The 19188-nt window shown below is 35.5% G+C and overlaps 4 protein-coding genes across 6 annotated transcripts; 3 read left to right on the top strand and 1 right to left on the bottom strand.

The window, feature by feature from the left end:
* The first annotated feature begins 476 nt into the window (after positions 1 to 476).
* LOC105267909 (coiled-coil domain-containing protein 174) lies at positions 477 to 3259 on the top strand. The gene is made up of 2 exons (XM_011307076.1): positions 477 to 792; positions 995 to 3259. Exon 2 carries the CDS (start codon positions 1355 to 1357, stop codon positions 3182 to 3184), a length of 1830 nt encoding a protein of 609 aa, XP_011305378.1. The 5' UTR covers positions 477 to 792; positions 995 to 1354; the 3' UTR covers positions 3185 to 3259.
* Nse1 (Non-SMC element 1) lies at positions 3194 to 5483 on the bottom strand. The gene is made up of 5 exons (XM_011307077.1): positions 5239 to 5483; positions 4199 to 4536; positions 3898 to 4011; positions 3668 to 3791; positions 3194 to 3382 (listed from the first exon to the last, which is right to left on the bottom strand). Exons 1-5 carry the CDS (start codon positions 5333 to 5335, stop codon positions 3282 to 3284), a joined length of 774 nt encoding a protein of 257 aa, XP_011305379.1. The 5' UTR covers positions 5336 to 5483; the 3' UTR covers positions 3194 to 3281.
* Positions 5484 to 5551: 68 nt separating this feature from the next.
* Positions 5552 to 10799, top strand: su(w[a]) (suppressor of white-apricot). Of its 2 annotated transcripts, none has more exons than XM_011307079.1 (8): positions 5552 to 5769; positions 6820 to 6989; positions 7304 to 7503; positions 7617 to 7839; positions 7932 to 8008; positions 8786 to 8962; positions 9129 to 10345; positions 10522 to 10799. In XM_011307079.1, the coding sequence occupies exons 1-8, from the start codon at positions 5576 to 5578 to the stop codon at positions 10673 to 10675; spliced, it is 2412 nt and encodes an 803-aa protein (XP_011305381.1). In that variant the 5' UTR covers positions 5552 to 5575; the 3' UTR covers positions 10676 to 10799. The 2 variants fall into 2 exon arrangements, with proteins under 2 accessions (XP_011305381.1, XP_011305382.1); XM_011307080.1 differs by lacking the exon at positions 5552 to 5769 and adding an exon at positions 6035 to 6223.
* Positions 10800 to 13386: 2587 nt separating this feature from the next.
* On the top strand, positions 13387 to 19137 carry Miox (Myo-inositol oxygenase). 2 transcript variants are annotated; one of them, XM_011307074.1, is made up of 6 exons: positions 13387 to 13490; positions 15893 to 16082; positions 17230 to 17438; positions 17547 to 17683; positions 18509 to 18739; positions 18898 to 19137. In XM_011307074.1, the coding sequence occupies exons 1-6, from the start codon at positions 13452 to 13454 to the stop codon at positions 19004 to 19006; spliced, it is 915 nt and encodes a 304-aa protein (XP_011305376.1). In that variant the 5' UTR covers positions 13387 to 13451; the 3' UTR covers positions 19007 to 19137. The 2 variants fall into 2 exon arrangements, with proteins under 2 accessions (XP_011305376.1, XP_011305377.1); XM_011307075.1 differs by lacking the exon at positions 13387 to 13490 and adding an exon at positions 14895 to 15211.
* Positions 19138 to 19188: the final 51 nt, after the last annotated feature.

The following is a 19188-nucleotide window of genomic DNA, read 5'->3' as shown; positions in this document are numbered from 1 at the left end:
TCAAAAGTTCACTAATCACTCACCACACAACCAAGAATGTTTTATCAACTCAAAATTCACAAAGATCAAATAATATTTTTAATCATTCAAAATAAGATGAATGAGAAAAGTAATCCTTCGAATCTAATTCACACTGTCACTTTAGTCCGTATCTAAACACACACTAAACAATTCACAAAATCACTTGCACTGAGTCCCGCACTTTGTATTTTCACTGTTCACACGCGGCGCCGGTTTTTTGCGCTCACTAGAACCCCGATGTCAACGAATTTTAACTACGCGACGCGCGACCACCTGTTCCACGCGCGGTCGCGGAACGACTGACTCCCCACTCAGAATGGCAAGCGTTGCAGGCGGCACTCGAGTGGGGGGGTCCCCCGGCGATACTCCGCGCATGCGCACAGAACACCCCGCATGCGCACACAAGACTGCTCGAGTGGTGGGACTAGTGGGTCGCCAGGCGATACTCCGTGCATACGCACGCACACCGTCCGTGCGTACGGACCACCGCGGGCAGTCTCAATTTGACGAGATACGATAATTGCGAAAATTCTTAACCTAATAAATAATTTTCTCTTAAAAAAAACAGTGCAATCACGTAAAATCCAATAGTCAGTGAAAAATACTTGATTGAAGAGAATTTAGCGTGTGGATTTTGGTCTTGACCACCAAAAACACTTCGATTGGATTTCTGAAACGGGAATGGGAGTATCAGATACATTGAATTACGTTCTGTTTTCTAATCCCGTCAGCTCGAGTGCCGGTTCGCTTGTGAAAACTGCTGCATCACCTGTAAGTCGCTGTTATTTTTTAATAAAAAATAAGAGGAATCAATTTATTTATTGTTATTGCCTGATTTTTGGAGACTGAGTAATGCTTCTATAGTTTATTCTATTTTTGAAACTTTGAGGTCATGTTAATACCACACATCCCATAAACCAAGGCCATATTTTACACTTTTTCCTGCTATTTTCAATTATCATTTTTTAAATAGTCCCACCAGTGCCGAACAGCTGCAGAGTGGGGATGACATGGAGATGAGGGGAAGGTGATAGTGACCGCCACGCTGTCTCGTGCTGCCTGAGACAACTTGTCCCCTGTTTCTGGCTTGACAATACCTGCTTGTATCATACCTTAGGAGTGTCTGCATCAATCCTCTTTGATCTCAACGATCACAACCAGAAGTACCGCTTCTCGTTCGTTGGATAAAAATGCTCCTCTATTCAAGTGAACTCAGCTGATCACAAAACATAACTATATGTTGCAGTCTCCACCCTCGTCTTGCTTTATAACCTCAAAGTGGTGCTATACGGAACAGCCTTTCACTGACATTTCAACGTTTTTAGATTAAACAATGAACAATTCAAAGAAAATAAACGTTAGTTACTCTTCTCTCGTGGGATTGAAGGCTGAGCTTCTACGAAAACAGGCAGAGGTCCAGGAAGCTAGAGCTAAACATAAAACGCAGTCTCCAACAGTCTTGAGACCCAAGTTAAAATCCAAAACATTGAAACAATCATCGAAAACTAGTGATTCAAAAGTTACAGAAATCGAGGATGTCAACGAACTGAAGAAATCTAGATATATGCTGGAAGCAAAGTCCAGACTCTACGAAAAACTGAAGAAAACCCATGGGGATAGATCTCACAATTATCTAGTGGATTTCTCCCACAAGCCTATCTCCTCGTCTTCTTCAGAGGATGAAATTTACAATGAAGAAGATTATGAGGATAAAAACTCAGATCCTGAAGACGACTGGGTGGAGTACAGTGATTGTTTTGGCAGAACTCGAAAATGTTTACGAAGAGATCTTCCAAAAATGGAGGAGAAGGACAAAATGGTAAAACAAGAGATCAGAGAAGATTCTTCTTCAGATACCGAAGGCCCTCCAAATCCTCCACTGTTCATTCCTCCTCCGAAAGAACCAGAAATAGAAAAGTTACGGAAAAAATGGGAGGAGCAGACGGAAAAATTATCTCATAAACCAGATATTCATTACCAGGACATTCTCTTTGATGAAGCAAGAGCACACGGCGTCGGATACTATGCATTTTCCCAGGATGAAGATGAAAGATTGAAACAACAGGCGAATCTCTTGAAAATACGTAAAGAAACCGAAGAGCGACAGAGAGACGTTCAAAGTGTCAATGAGTTAAAAGCTCAGATCGAGAAAAATCGATTGAAAGCTGCCAGAATTCGTCAAAGGATTCGAGCAGGTCTTCCTGCTGAACCAGATGAAGAAGAAGAAACACCAAAACCTCCAGTCCAGCCTTCAACAACTTCTGAGCCCATCGAGAACCTAGAAAAACCCTCGAAAGCGGATGAGCAAAGTGAAGACCATTCTCTTTGCGTTATTGAGGACAAAATCAAAGCTTTTGCAGAACTATTGGGTAAGCGACCAAAATTCAGGGAATTATCCCAAGAAGAATGGATTCATAAGAGGCGAAAAGATAGAATGGGAGAATTCGCTCCTGTTTATGAGAACTTTAAACCTGGTGGTCTTTTGAAGGGAACTGGTGATAATCAAATTGTTGAAACTGATGATCAGAATGAAGATCCTGTCAGGATTAAGGTCGGGGGACCTGAGCCTACTGATTTTTGGGAGTCCCAGGGGCCCTCCAGAGGTCTCAAGGATGAGAGAATAAGTGGAGTGATCGATTCTGGAGGTAAACGCAGAAAGAAAAGGGAAGAAATTGATAAATCAGAAAATAATTGCGAGATAGAAGATTCAGATATTATTGGCCCTGTTCCACCAGCCAATTTTATTAACTCTACGTTGATTAATAATAGCGATCCTCCTGTCATTTTCGAGAATTCAATGCTCAATTCTTCTGTGAATGATGCATCAATGACGATTATTCCCCCAATTGAAGTTTTGAGATCTGTTCCCCCGCCAACATTCCAAGCGAATTTTAATGTTTGTACTGTGAAATCAAGTAGTGCTCAATGGAATGAAGGGGATATTGCAGAGAAAACACAGGAAGGGGAAGAAAGTGATGACTCTGATATCATTGGGCCTCTACCACTGGAGGATACCGAGAGAGGACATCTTGCAGATATTCCACTTCCAGAAGATTCATTAACACCATTACCACCAACTTTACAAAGTAATCTAAATATCGATAAAATATCTGAGGGACTCAAATTTTTAAGGAAAAAGTTTGAAAAATCTGAGGATAGTTGATACGAATGTATTAAATTATTTATTGTTTAACTTGAACGATGATATAAAATTTGATCGAAGCCAGTGTTTGATTGAGTTTATTGTTTTTTAATAATGTTTATCTTCTTCTCTGAGATTTACGGGCTTTTGATGTTTTAGGATTTCTGACAGAAGATACATCGTCCTCGTCTAAATCCATTGAATCGTCCTCATGAATTTCTGGAGGAATAAATCAATATTTTTCTATCAGTTGAATATCAAAATTAGAAATAAAATTATCGAGCATAGAGGAGTCAGGGATAATGTGGACACGGTGAAAATTTCGGAATATGGAAGGTTGAGAATGGGAAATTAAAAAAAAATGTGTTTAGAATCAACGCCATGAAAACTGATTTTTTTATGAAGAGATTTTTGTTTGGGCGAATAACTCTAGATATGTTTTTAACTTGTTAGATTTGTTTTAGGCTTTTTCATTAATATGTTCATGGATAGATTTAAACTCACCTGGAAGATTTTGCGCTCGAACAGGAGCCGCACACCCTAGGCATTTAAGATTTTTCTGATATTTGACTGCCTTTGCAATACAGTATAAGTGAGACACACCTTGACAATTTTCACATCTGTATCCCTAGAATTTGAGCGTAACCACGTAAAAATATGTCTTTCACGAAGATCATTCCCATTTGCTCATAGTTTTCTGTCGTATAACTTTAAAAATTAACAGCAATTCTTACGTGAAATATTGTGTTCCTGCACATGAGGCAAGCGTTAAGACCATCTGCATAAGACTCTCTAAAATACGGCATCAACTCTCCAACACTTCTGACACCCATATAAACGTTGTCACCCTAAAATAATTATACAAAATGTCAGATCACCTCCAGAGGGGAACATTTACTAATCCAAATTTAAAAAAGCCTCTGTTCGGCAAAAAATCACGAGTAATGAAACAATTTAGTAAAATTTCGTTTAAGGGTGATTGCTTCCACGAAAATAGTTTCAATAGCATAAAAATAAAAATAAAACCTGAACTACCTGTTGATGCACCCACATCTGATCGATCATCATCGTAAGAGTAGATTCAGCTTCAGTCGCTGAAAGTTGCCCAGTCATCTGTGATCTTACATTGATGCAGGTTATAGTGGAGATGTATCCCTCCTCGGAATTAATAATCTCACTGAAAACCTTCCTAACGTACTCAAGCTGCACACGAGTGAACCGTCCCGGATAATTCATTACTTTATCCATGACATTAGCCGTGAATATCCAGTATTTCATTCCGCTGAGCTCGCAATTTGCAGATTTGATAACGAAGTTGTATGGTGCAATTTTTTCATTGATCATTTGAATCTGTCCTTCTACAATATTATCTCCTGGAAACAATAGAAAATTCAATAAAAAACGGTGAAATTAAAGATAATTTTTAATTCGGATTATATATTTGTCATTTAATAATGACAGGTGTAAAGTAGTTTTTCATGAGACCAGAGTATCTGTGCCTAGATTATTTTGGTAATCATCCAAAGGAAGAAAAATCATATACATTTTCTCTTATCAGAACAATTCACAGGAGCAACGGTAATCGCCTGATATTATTCCTCAAATTTGGTCAACGGAATGACTGAAGAAATATTCCTATTGATAATTCTATCAATTTTGGAGCGATTCTATGAAAATTTCGCCTAGAAAAATATTTATAATGTATAAAAATATATATAAATATATATATATATATAAATATGAAAATTTATTTTTTTTTAAAATTTTTATTAAAATTTTTTTTTTTTTCCGTTTTTATATTCTATTTTTTCATATTTTTTCCTACTTAATTTTTCCACGAGGAAAGATGAGAATAAAATGGAAGTTATAACATTGAACCAAAGAAATTCTATAGTAACAAGCTATATAGGATAACCAACTTCCATCAACGTTTTCTATTCAGTATTTTCTACTGAACTTTTCCATAGAATCAATCAAAATCGAGGAAAAAGTCTGATCGAACTAACACAGAATTTTCTTGGGATTTAAGTTGTTTTCCACTGGAATATCGTTCAAAGTAAATGGCAGCAATTTACCAAAGATAAAAACTATTTCTCGAGCAACATCCTCCTGACTCATGACTCCTTTTGTCATCAAGACTTGCAAAAAACTCTGCGTATCGATGTCTAACATGATAGCCCTTAGAAATGTTTGAACACAATATTGAAAATTCCAAATCGTTCGAACAATTGGGACAACTGACAAGAGAGAAACTCGACGATGCCGCTCAAAACCGTTGCTATTTCTTTTGTTTACAAGTGAAATAGAGGAGAGGTGGTAGTGGAGTTTTTTTTCTTCGATAGAGATTGGAAAGTGCTGCTACAGCTTTGTATTTTTCTCGTTAAATCTGAAAAATCATCAGTCTTCACCAAAATGGCGTCGAAGAATCAGCGATGGCTAGTTGATTCCGGTATTCTACGTAAAAAAAATGTGGAGGAGGAGCCCCAGGAGCTTCTAGTCTTCGGATACAGCTGCAAATTATTTCGAGACGATGAGAAGGCGAAAATGATTGATCAGGGGAAGCATTTGATACCGTGGATGGGCGATAACACGTTGAAGATAGACAGGTCCGTTTTCCTAACCTAAAAATCGTCAAAATCAAATAAGAAATTAAAATCATATACACAATTTAATTGAAAGAAAAAAATGTAGGATAAAATAATACTTACTTTATTCTCTTTAAAAATCCAAACAAAAAGCGGTACGTCCCTTAGAACGCAGACGTTATCAGCAGAGAAGGACACGAAGAAGAAGAGAGAAGTGATAAAGAGACTGTTTCACCATTTATCCAAAACCAATGAGGAAAATAAACAGAAAAAAAAAAGAAATTGAAAGTTAAAAGATTAAATGAGATATACATTCAATTGTTATTGTTACTGGCCATTGTGGAGACTGTTTAAGGTTTCCCTGCAGGTGTTTGTCATCGGCACCATCATGTTGAAGGGTGCTAATGCTATTTTATGTACGTGGGTGTCTGCAATTTACCTCAGAGGGAAAAACAACTGGGCAACTGGGAGAAAGGTGAGACACAGCGCACAGAGACCAAAAATGGGAGAAAATTAAATGGGATTTATAGAGTTCATTTTATTGACTCGGATGATTTTTCATGGGGTATGTATTTAGAGGCGTTTTGGAGACGGTGAGGCTATGGACACTTTGACAAATTCGGTAATTCAAGGAGATGAGGTGAAAACGAATTTCAAAAATTTTTTCCCGATATCTAAGGAATAATATTATCTCAAATACGCAAGGCATATTTTTTAAACTGACGACAATAATTTTCTTTAATTTTAAAAAGCCTTTCATAAATTCAAATTTATTCTTAAATCTGTCTCGAGAGAACAATAGAAATTCTCTTTGATGTCTACATTTGATAATACCATTGTAGTGCAATTTTTTACGTTGCGTAAATAGCGATTTGTTCAAAGCCTACCGTAATGATCAATAAACCACAAAAATTTTCTATTAACCCTTTTTTTACATGTACGCAGAGCACACGGAGTATTTAACCAGCTTATTTTCAATTTCAGGTGGCGGAGGGAGAATAATTTGAGCAGTTATGCGATAAATTGTTTTTGCCATTATTAAGGCTCTAATCTTGCTATTTGTGTCTTTAGATACGATGGACGTGGGGCACTGGGGGACCTGAGGGTGCACGAGCCGCCGTCTGGTGGTTTTGATCAGAGGACAGTACTTACTGAGGATGAACTCAAGGTTGAACAACTGTGTGATGAAGAACGTTATCGATCGTTATACAACAATGATGCTGAGGAGTCCATGTATCACGGTGAGAAACATCAGCATTTATATCTCCTCCCAATTTTTTTCCCGATAACTAACGTTACATTAAAAAAACATTAATTTTTAACCGGAACTTGTCGGGATTGATTCTGTATCGGAATCTGGTTGCATTAAATTAATTTATCCCTTCAAGACATTAAATTGGTAATTCTTTATGCTTGAGTTTTCATATGTAATGTAATTATATTTATATGATTATTATAATTCATATGAATTCCTAAAAGATAATATAATGATGTTCTAAAATCGATAAAAATAATAATTATTTATTGATCCATTTTCATTTTGTCTCATTATTAGAGGAAGAAATGAAAAGATTACATCAAGCACTCGGTAGTGAACACACTTATGGCCAAGTTGCTTACAATTACGATGATCAAGATAGTCAAACAGCGATTGGTGAAGATTCTCAGAGTCCAAAACCATCAGACGGTTCCCAGGAGGACGATCAGGCATTCGTATTGCCCCCAGAACTTGAGGTTCCAGAGGGTACAGTTTTGGTAATTATTCACAAATATTCATTATTAATCGTTTCTTTTTATTTTGCTTCATATCGATCTGTAATGTATTGATAGCTATTGAATTATTACTAAATTTTTATAATTTTTTACAGCCAGAAACTCAGAAGCTTGATGCAATCATCACAAAGACTGCGTTATTCATTAGTCGTCAAGGAAGTCAAATGGAAATCCTTATTAAAGCCAAACAAGCAAATAATCCACAGTTTTCGTTTCTCTCCATCGATGGGCCTCTTCATCCTTATTACAAAATAGTTTTAGAAGCTATAAAATCAGGGAAATTCAATCCAGAAAAACCTCTGGATAAAGAGGAATCAAGTAAATTTTTTGATTTAGTAAAGTTTTCAATATTTTTAATATTAAAATTCGTTGTTACTGACGCGTCATATCTTTCTTTGACTTCCTTCCAGCTTCTGAAGCCTCAGACGATGACGAAGAAGGTTATCTTCACCCAAGTCTTGCATCGTCTCTCTCTAAAGTTGAAGCGGTAGGTCCTAAAAACCATGAGTTACAAATCATTCGTTATTGTACCTAAATGATAAAGATGATTTTTTAAAACGAGTAATGCCCGATGAGTCTCAGTTTGCCGCGGGGTAAGTGCGGAACTGTAAACTCTACAGGCATTCTAATGTCTCATGAATTCATCAAAGGCTTTCACGAAAAATAAATTGTAATTGGAGTATAATTCAACCGGCAAAAAAATAAAATTAGAAATGAGGTACAACAAAGGAGGAAATGTATCTCATTTAATTAAATATCCAATTCTTTCAATAACGAATAACCTCACATGGACAGATGAAAAAAATGTTATGTCCGAAATAAATAAATAATTATTCAATATTGATAAATGCCTTTGATTCGTGAGTTTAGTATAGTCATTCGTAGGGTTAAATAAACTCTCATCGCTAATTTATTTCTGATATTATTTCTGTTTCCAGGGCTGGTTCTGGTATGCAATTGGATCCGCCGATTCGACACTTTGTTAATTAAAAGAAAAAAATATAGAAAAAAGTCAAAAAGCTACAATGAGCGCGATAAGACCAGTCTCTCAATATTTGTACAAATTCAAAGTTCATAACTAGGTTTTCAAGAAAACTAAACGAAGCGTGTCAAGTTAGTCATCAGAACATTCACATATCCCTAAAAATTGATAAACTAACTCAATACGAATATCGATTGACAGGTCGATAATAGAGAAGATTCACTAAATTTATCTGTGCTGATTATTGTTCTAAATATGTTCTCTTTAAAATCTTTTTCATAGGCTCCTAGTATACCGAGTATACAGTACAAACCCTCAGCGGACTGTGCGTACTCGATGCTGGTGAATAAAATAACCGGTAAACCACCACCATCGCGGACTCAGCATCCTCCACCCCCACCTGATGTGCCTGTTCAGCAGATGCCACCTCTTGGGTATTATCCACCAATGCCAATGCAGGTATAATCATTATTTATTCCCAACGGAACATTTGTTTTCGTACAATCCAAAGTTTTCATTCTTTCTTGTCCGAATATCTAATTCTGGCCTCAGGAGCTCGAACATATAATTTGTAGATTGATTGAAAATTGAATTGAAAAATGATAAATGAATAAATGACTTTCAGGCGTATGCACCATATCCACTAGCTCCTCAACAATACTCCCACGGTCCTGTGATCTATGGACTGAATGGTCAAGTTCAATCACCACCGCATGTATCAACACCTCCAACTCAGCTCACAGAAAGCCTTCCCACCGCCAAGGATACCCCAGCTCCTTTGGTTCCTTACGGCACAACTCCTCCAAAGCCTCTGAGTCGTCCCTCTTTTATCGTGCCACCTGCTGATATCCAAATAATAATCGACAAGATGGCAAGTTACGTTGCCAAAAATGGCCGAGACTTCGAGGCCATCGTGAAAGCCAAAGGAGATCCTCGATTCAACTTCCTCGAGCTGTCCCACCAGTATCACGGATATTACGCCCACAAATTAACAATTTACGAGGGCGCTATCAATCCGAAAGTTTTAACAGAGGAGGAGCTTCTCCGCAAACAAGAGACTCAGGAAGAGAAGCAGAAAAAACTAGAGGAACTGCAGAAAAAACAACAGAGGATGGAGGAGGTTCAGAAGCGAGTGAAGATGATACAAGCGAAGAAGAAAGGGGACAAGCAAATTACAACAGTTTCATTTTCGATAAAGAAACCGAAGGAGGGAGAGACGATTGTTATCGAGAAGCGCAGTGCTTTACCTATGGAGGAGAGTGATGATGAAGGGGATGATGAGAAGGGAGAGAAAGAGGAAGAGTTGAAATCTGCAACCCCTGAGCCACCGGAGCCACCGAGAATCAGCGAATCTTTACGCAAAAATTCTGAAGAGAAGGAACTCGTTGATTTGACCGATGACATTCTCGAGGATTGTCAGAATCAGATAAGGCTTAGGCAGGCTGAAGATAAAATCAAAGATAAACTAGCAGCTGCAGCTAGAGATAAACTTGCTGCTACTTCTAGGGAACGATTGTTACAGATTGAGAGAAGGAAAAAGGCTGCCATGTTTCTCAGTACAATTCAAGCTTCTAGTGTTCCTAAACCAGTTGTTGAGAAAATTGATGATGATTCAGATGAGGTTCACTCCATTCCATCGCCCACTCTTGAAGATTCAACGAGTAAGAAAGGAAATTCACTGATGAGCAGACTAAAGAGTGCTGATCTTGGAATTAATTCCACTAAGGTCAGGTCTAAATCGCGGAGTAAGAGTAGGAGCAGGAGTAGAAGTCAGAGCAGGAGTAGAAGCAGCAGACATCGATATCATAGAAAACATAAAAAGAAGAAGAGTTCGCATAAGAGGTAAGAAAAATCCATATACAGAAATTCTTTATAGAATTTTATTATTTCAAGGGTCAGTTACATTATCTTTCCAAAGCAAATCTAGATCGTTTTTTTCTTTTTTTTTTATTTAAGACAAGCATGTACTATCGAACATCCTTCAGATATTATAAAAATTGTTTATTCTTATTTCTCAGTTATGACAGTCCAAGTTCATCAAGGTCCCAGCACTCAAAGCGTTCGAAAAAATCATCGACTCGTCACAGAACTCGTTCTAGATCGCCCTCAAGACGCTATCAGGGACATCGAACTCGCAGTGATTCGAGTGCCTCATCCTCCCTCTCTTCTTGAGCTGCAAATCCCCTAATACCTCAAAAAATTGTGTAAAAGTGTAAATAATCACTAATTCTTTAAATTAAGACAATTTACTACGATGGATTCTCAGCAAATAAACGAAATGAAGAATTAACTGCAACACGCTAAAATAAACAAAATACTGTTTTCCTAAAAATCCAATGATGACATTAATTGAGATAACTGCATGACGATCGAATAAAACGTGATCCCCTGTTGTGTACATCATGTGTTTGTAACCACTAAACACGTGGTGCAACCTTGAAGTTTCTAATGTGCGTTTCAACGAGATAAAACCAAGGAATAGAAAAATTCAAGATCGGAGATCTGGCTATTTGACGTTAATTATCGCCGTCGCTACCTACAACAAAAATCAAAATTGTGCCAATACGGGAAATAAAAGAGAATGACATTTTCTTCGGCAGGGATAAAATGAAAATATCAAATGTACATTGAGAGAAGAATTTGGTACAATGTAGTAAACCTATTTGTTTGCGACGAAAAATAACTGATTTATTATTCGATTTAAAACAATCAAAAATATTTTTGAAGTAAACCATTATTGGATTAATTTCATCTTTAAATGAATTGATTTTCGCCAATTTACTGTTTCTGTTGAAACTGTTTGAAAAATATTTTTCTAATCTTAATACACAATAAAATAATAATTGATTGAGATTATCAAATATGATTTTAAAATTAAATTCATCATCAGGCACATTTAAACGAATACTAATTTAAAATTTGAATTCCTGAAATCAAGTAAATTTACAATTGAACTTCAAAATTTCAATCAGTTGTTTTAAACAAATTTATTTAATTCAGTATTTAACTATTCATTTATTTTATTCATTAGTTTGGACACATTTTCTTTCTAATTTACCAACTTTTTATCTCAGTGCATGAAGAATGAAAATCGTAAGAAAAAAACCAATAAATAATCTATTTTTTCTATATTGCTGTAATTATCATGATCTTGTTTTTCACTTAAGCCGATAAAATTTTTATGCGAGCTGTTATCAACCGATCTGTCAGACCTCTTATCAATCAGCGTTGTTAGCCAGGACAGATTCTTCTGCGATAAAGCGGTAAATTGTTTACATCCTAATAATCACACTAGGACCGGGATGATGATTTCCCTCTTAAATTTGTTACTACAGGAGATCATGCGGTGAACACGAGGATAATAGCATGTGAAAAGCAACATTAAAATGAATGACGCACATTCTGTTTTCATTCTCTTGTCATTTATGCATCCGTTCAACTGTACACAAGCCACAATTATGAATGTGCGACAACCGAGAACTCGCTAAATTTACTAGATCCTACGCAATTTGAAATCCACACTTACCATCATCATCAGGTATCATAAATCAATAATAACTAGTTCTTCCATAAATCCGCGTAAACTAGTTGTTATCCATCTAAATTGAAAATAAGTAGCAAAACGGTAAAACGCTCCAAGTCATCAAATGTCAGTTTATCGGAGAGACGAAAGTAACTGATCGTGGCTCATCTGTTAATTAATGATTAATAATAAACAATTCCACCATCATTCACCATCATTCATTAATGATTAATAATAAATAATTTCACCTGCTGCAGCCACTTATTGCTTTAAATTTGGCCCATTAGCTCGTATTCTCTTTTACATTCGAGAGTGATAAAGATAAGAATATAAAGATATCTTCTCATTTTTCATGTGCTTTGCAGATGTGTTGGAAACTTGATGAAAAAATCAAGGAATCATTCTCAGCGAAAACTTATCATAAAAGAAACTTTGTGATTACCATCCAAATACCCATTTTGAAAAATTCGAGGCATTCGTGATAGCCAGAAGATGCGTGGAATAATAAAATACAATAAAATGAAATTCGTACCAGTCGAACTCATTTAATCATATCGAAAAAACCCAGAGTTGTCAAAGGAACATAATCTGCTATCAGGCCTGCATAGCACATGGATCAAAAAGTGAGGAGATAATGTAGGAGACGGCTGTAAAAATGATGAATGAGAATTATCATTCAAAGGCGGAGGCTTTGTCCGTATTCAATGAAGAAATTTTGATTAATTGTAATATGATAGTCTCTCCTAGATAGCACATGAATTATCAGGAAACGCATTGAAAAGATCCATATGTAGAAAATGTAGGAATAAAAATTAGTTTGTATATATTTTTTATCAATTGTGCTACAACAAATCCGTAGCGAAGTGGTGAACTCGTGTAAGTGCATTTTTTCGAGGTCAGTTTTTAGCCAATATCTCAAAAATGAAGGAAGATATGGATTTTTTCATGGATACCTTTTTCGTAGCTCTCATCTTTTTACATAAAAAATGTTTATATCAAAAATCCTCTGTTGATGAAAATTCCTCGATTGCATTGCAACATGCATGAGAAATACTTGTTGCATTTTTCCCTAGAATTATGAAATATATTTTAATACTGATATTTAAAGAGATCGTGTGAGAAAAAATCGGTTCATCGCGGTCTGATTGTAAATGTTGGTCTATCAATTCTTAATGACTTCTGTATCAACGAGAAAAGAGTAAAAACGTCAGTAGGATTGGAAAAATAGAATGACGATAGGGTAATGGGAATGGAAAGTATCGTCATACGTTTGAAAAATTATTGATCTAATTTTCCATATTGGACACTAATATTTGTACTATCACCGTATGTGATAATGTGGGGTCATTGAGGTGACCTGTGAATTTATAAATCGAAGAGACATCATGAATATTATCTCAGTCTCTGTAACAGTGATCCTCGTGAATGTATCAAGTATCTTCAGTGATGTCTACTAAAGTCGCAGTAAGTCACATTCCCTGAAGATTTCATTATCACTAACAAGTTCAATCTCAACAGAACGAGTCTAGACTCGGAATTCAACTTGTTTTGCACATTCTGGATAAATCCCATTCAGACAATAACGGGGCGATAAGTTTTACTATGCCACAACCATTTGTAAAAATACACTCAGAATTTTTCGCGAAATTTCAGTTGCAATGTTCTCTGAATTTTCAATATTAAAAGTTTTGTAGTTAATTCAATGTGCATTTTCATTAAAATTATGTAAACTAAAATATTTAAAGAGATTGGATTTTTATTATAACAATTGATATTAATCACTTTTTTCGTTTCTGTTCCTAAAATTCCGATTGTTATTTTTTTGGAAATTCATACATAAAAAATAACACGATTATAGAAGTTCGTGAATTATTTATTCTAATAAAAAAAGGATAAGAAGCTAAAGCTGTTTTTCCGCGTCAATCTAATCAATAAAAATTGAAAGAGTTGAGATAATTCTAGGGGAGAGGAATGTTCCTAGAAAGAAACGTCAGGAAAATTTTTAATTATTCTTAGATCATTCTAATTTATTGTGAAATCATTCAACCGAGAATGACATGGGAGAACATATAAAATGAACTTAATGATAATTAAAAAAATTATGAAGTCGTACTTTTGATTGAATTTGAACATGGACATCTGAAGATTCCTCGAATAATTTCAATCCATTCAAGAACATATTTTTAATTTATTAGCAAGGAACCACTACTATAGAAAAATGAAGACAATGTTGTTTGAATACTTGCTTTCGCATTTTTGGGAATATTTAATTGGTGAGTTGAAAATAGAAAAGATTTTGCGTATAATCTAATATAAATTAACAAAATGATCGATGCGATCTTTTCGCACAAATTTATATTGAACCGGCAAAGAGTGTGTTTTTGCAAAAGCCACGTGATATATTGAAATTTCTTGAGAAAAAAAATGTCTTTTGCCAAATATATTTACCTCTCATCAGTACATCTTGTATAATAGAATGAATTCTCCCAGAAGACATACTAATGCCAAATCTCTTTTTTGCGAAGTGATAAACTGGGATAAGTGATTGTTTTGGAGGCCAGTTTTTGGGTAATACCTCGGAATTGAAGGAAGCTACCGATATTTTCACAAATAGCATTTTTGTGACTCTTAACTTTTTCTACAAAAAATGTTTATGTCAAGAAATCGCTATGTCCTTTCGATTCCAAGATATTGTCTCCAAACTATAGTCTCGAAAAAAATGCACTTATCGTAGCTTACCACTTGGTTGCTGATATTTTCTTGTGGAGTCTTTGTGTGGTGTTATCTGGTTTGCTCTCAACTTATCACGTATTATAGTTGAGACGATGGAGAATTAGGTGGGGAGTGATGTACAGTATTAAAACCGTGGGATCTCGAAGCGAGAGTTCAGTTTTGCTCAGTTGTCAGTCTCAACTGGATTGCCCCACTCAATCAATTTTATTCCTTCACACAATTTTCCGCAAAGACCCTCGTCTTTGCGTGCCACGGGACATTTTTACACTTTGAAAATTATTTTCAACGGTAGAAAAATCTATTCTCTGGGTGTGGGCGTTCCCTGACACGGTACAGCTCTTACCCCATTGAAACAGATTGATTTTTTATTATTTTTGAATTGGCAATTCAATTTATTATCAAGAATTGAATCATGTTCACCATCATGACGTATCGCGCTGCGCAACAGCCTGGTAAGAAAATTTATGCTTTGGAATTGAGAGTTATTACCGATTTTTTCTCATTTCTGTTGAGGAGTGGTAAACTGGGCAAGAGTGGGGCAGATTGGAATGTCTTTAATTGTTAATAACATCGGATTCGTAGATGGAAATTTAACGATTTCTATTTCATTTTGAAGTTCGGTTTTTGAGCTTTGAAATGAAAAAAAAAATCATTCGATTTTACTCTGCGGTTTATGAGTTATTCATCATTAAAAATAATCTATTTTGACCTCACTCTCTCTCAGAATGAGTGCATTTTCATTGACGTCGGTTTTTAATGAATATCTCCCGACTCAAGGGAGATAGCAAGATTTTTGTTAATGCATTTATGGCAGAGAAACGTGAGTACTACAAAAAAGGTAGTTAGAAAAATGTCAATATTTTGCTTCAATCCCGAGATATTTGGAAAAAACTCGTCTCGAAAAAATGTGCACTTGTTCTAATTTATCACTTGGCCACTGATTCTTCATGTTGATTGTGAATCCCTGGAAAACCCTTGATCGGATTGACGGGAACAAATATACCATTTCTCTGTGTCGATTTCGATGATTCCTTGAAAATATTCATGAGACTATGTAATTGGTAAAGCTGAGTAATGAGTATTTTTGAAATGGAATTTGCAATTTGAAAATGGAATTTTTGATAAATTTTCAGCCCCATGGCCGGACCAATGCAGTCATCATGCTCGACCCATCCGAGAAATTACGACCGGAGGCCGTGTATGCGGCAAAATCGGAGAGTCAGTTCAGAGATTTCTCCGAAGACCCCAGCGACCCAATTAAAGAGAGGGTCAGAAAGACATATCAAAAGATGCACACATACCAGACCGTCGATTTTGTTCGTTGTTAGTTGATTTTTATTATTTACATTCCTCTACCACAGAACATATGACTCATCAAAGCCACAATTTTTAACGCACACATTTTCATCCTTCACGCTCCACTACATCCCGCAAAATTATGTAAATTCCACTCAATGGCTCATGTGACATTTGCATAGACAATCATCAAAATTACACGGAATTCAGTGGTGAGTTCACACAATGATCTTTTTTTTTGCACTTTTTGAAATAAAGTAATGTATCAAATTTTATTAATCTTGTGATTTATCATCGAATTACCATTTCTCGCATTCATCCTATTCCATCGTATTCAATTCGAAGCTTTTGATATTTTTTCACAGGCCATTCTGAAATAAGTCGTCTTTTTCATATATTATATCTCTAAGATTGTTAATTTTTCAAGTCTCCATGTCTGTTAAAACGGCGATCGCGAATATTGTGAAACAGAATTATAAAAGATGAATTCTCCGAAAGAGAAATCCTCTTTCGTTTCTCGCGGCAAATTTCTTTTAATAATATAGCCGATGTAATTGGCATATTTATTTATTTATATTTCTTTTATGGGTATCCTCAATTTCTCTAGGACCAAATTTTTCAAATTTCATGATCGAATTGTAGAATTGAATTGAAAAAACAAATGCATTCTGCAATATTCATTCGTGAGAAATCATTATACCCATTTACAATAGTATTTCCTCGAAAATTTCGGGGCTTACCCGCGTTTTATCGCAATTATAAATCGATTAAGACGAATCTATTGATCACCGAATTGTTCTGGGATCGTTTGATTTAGATAGACAATTTTATAATCGGTAGTCACTACAATCATTCCATAACGAACAAAAAGAGCGATCTGAGAAAAATATAAGACCTCCATTAATTGATTAATTGCGAATGGAGTGGGTAATTGAGGTGAATTTTCAAAAGACTCCGTACTCCGGTGAATATGAATTAAAATGTCTGCTTCCCTGAAAAACGATTAAGTTTTCACAGTAAAAAATGTTCCTCAAAGTGTCACAATATTTTCTCCTCGCGGATTCTAAACAGATCTATTTGAGAGTGAAACGAGGATCAAAAAATGAGAAAATCAGGGATTATGTGCTTTTGATACCAACAAATAGATAAGGAAATGGTAAAATGGTGTTTGTAGCTCGGATGGATTACTGGCTGAAGTTTGATAAATTCAGGATGACTATTAAAGAGGCACTGAATAAGTTGAACGATCTTGTTGACGAGAGTGATCCTGATACATCGATGCCAAATATTTATCACGCATTCCAGACTGCTGAATCAATTCGAAAGGCTCATCCAGATTTGGATTGGTTCCATCTCACCGGTCTTATTCATGACCTTGGAAAGGTGATGAACTCCTATTCAACACCAATACTTTTAATTAGATTGCATGAATATGTGTTGTACTTATCTAAATCCAAGGAAAGAGCTGAGTTTTGTCTTTTTGTTTGCCAGGTGATGGCCTTTTATGGAGAACCTCAGTGGGCAGTAGTTGGAGATACTTTTCCGGTTGGTTGTGCCTGGGCAGACTCCATTGTTTATCGTGATACCAGCTTTGATGATAATGTCGATGGCCAAGATAAACGATACAAGTTTGTAAACATGAGTAATTATATCTTCCTTCGCTTTAATTAGAAATTGTTTTTCCATTCTCTAGATACTTCTGCTGAAGTGCTTTGAAGTAATCGATTTTTTTTCATTTGAAGAGGAATTATATTGAATAGTCGTTAAGAAGAATAGAGTTGAAAAAAATAATTATTTTTTTCATTTCTGTAGGATTACATCAGATGATATTCAATTTGTCATTTTTAGATACGGTATTGAAATTTTAATCGGCTTTTAGAATTTTTTCGTAGGGTGACTCTAATTACGAAACATTCCCATCGTCCGTTTTAATTTTGTCGATGGTCAAATGAGTTAGTATGAGAATTTTCGTCTGTTTTTATTTTCAATTTTGAAATATGTTCATTTTGCCTGGTGTGTTCGTTCTACCGTATCCATTTTTCCTTATTGTTAGTTATCACAAGTCTGACGATAAATCCTGGAATTTCCGGAAACGAATATTTATAATTTCCTTTCATTCTTAGAGTCCTCTCCGTGGGTTTTTCTGTGGAAAAATGACAAACTATATTCTTAGAATTTTGTAAATACCCGAATGAGAAGTACTTCGGGCTGTATTATAGATATGAAGACGAAATTCTATTAAGATTGATAGACCGATCGATCTAGTCTAGATTGAAAAAAAAATAATCGAAAACGAATAGTCTAGAATCAGATCGGAAAATCTGTTCAAATTAAATCTGGCAGAATTATGCGAGGAATCAATCCCCAAAATCAGTCTCGACTGATTTTTTTTTTCAATCTGAATCCATTAAAAAATTCAAAAATGAAAACTGATCTTCTTTATTTTTCTTCAGCACTAAATATGGCATTTACAAACCCAAGTGTGGAATGAACAATTTGATAATGTCATGGGGTCACGACGAGTACCTCTACCAAGTACTCATCCACAACAAAACAACTCTTCCCAAGGAAAGTCTGGCAATGATTCGTTTTCATTCGTTCTACCCCTGGCACGCAGGTGGAGATTACTCTTATTTCTGCACAGATGAAGACAAAAATAATTTAAAATGGATTAGAGAAATGAAGTAAGTCATCAGAATATAATTACATCATTGCATATTGATCAATAACAATGAAGAATTTATACCTACATACATTATTTTTCAACTTCTGCCATTTGAGGACATTTTAGTACCGAGTACGAAGAATCTGATTAAAGGATTAAATTTTCGATTTGTTTCAGTGTACATGATCTTTACACCAAAAGCGAGAACCTTCCAAATATTGAGGAGCTATGGCCTTACTACGAACAACTTATCGCCAAATATATCCCAGGAAATCTCGAATGGTAAAGATCGAGATCCTCCATTCGAAGATTTGGCTCTCCATCTGCGAATACTCAGGAAATCTCAAGACTTTAGTTTTTGTAAAATTAGATCAACATCTGAAATTAAAAATTAAAAAAAAAATCTCTTACGCCTAACTCGATATTAATGACTGTATGATTACACGTAATAATTTTCTTGTCTTGCTT

The sequence above is a fragment of the Fopius arisanus genome, unplaced genomic scaffold, assembly GCF_000806365.1.
Source record: "Fopius arisanus strain USDA-PBARC FA_bdor unplaced genomic scaffold, ASM80636v1 scaffold00051, whole genome shotgun sequence".
Classification (NCBI taxonomy): Eukaryota; Metazoa; Arthropoda; class Insecta; order Hymenoptera; family Braconidae; genus Fopius; species Fopius arisanus.
Note: the sequence above shows the minus strand (reverse complement) of the source record. Positions and strands in the feature narration are given on the sequence as shown.

Coding starts and splice junctions, on each gene's coding strand:
- Miox (XM_011307074.1), top strand. CDS start 13,452: ATGTATCAAGTATCTTCAGTGATGTCTACTAAAGTCGCA. Junction 17,439..17,546: donor TTATTCATGACCTTGGAAAG/GTGATGAACTCC, acceptor TTTGTTTGCCAG/GTGATGGCCTTTTATGGAGA. Junction 18,740..18,897: donor AAATGGATTAGAGAAATGAA/GTAAGTCATCAG, acceptor GATTTGTTTCAG/TGTACATGATCTTTACACCA.
- Nse1 (XM_011307077.1), bottom strand. CDS start 5,335: ATGTTAGACATCGATACGCAGAGTTTTTTGCAAGTCTTGATGACAAAA. Junction 4,537..5,238: donor AGAAATAGTTTTTATCTTTG/GTAAATTGCTGC, acceptor TATTGTTTCCAG/GAGATAATATTGTAGAAGGA. Junction 4,012..4,198: donor AGATGTGGGTGCATCAACAG/GTAGTTCAGGTT, acceptor TAATTATTTTAG/GGTGACAACGTTTATATGGG.
- LOC105267909 (XM_011307076.1), top strand. CDS start 1,355: ATGAACAATTCAAAGAAAATAAACGTTAGTTACTCTTCTCTCGTGGGA.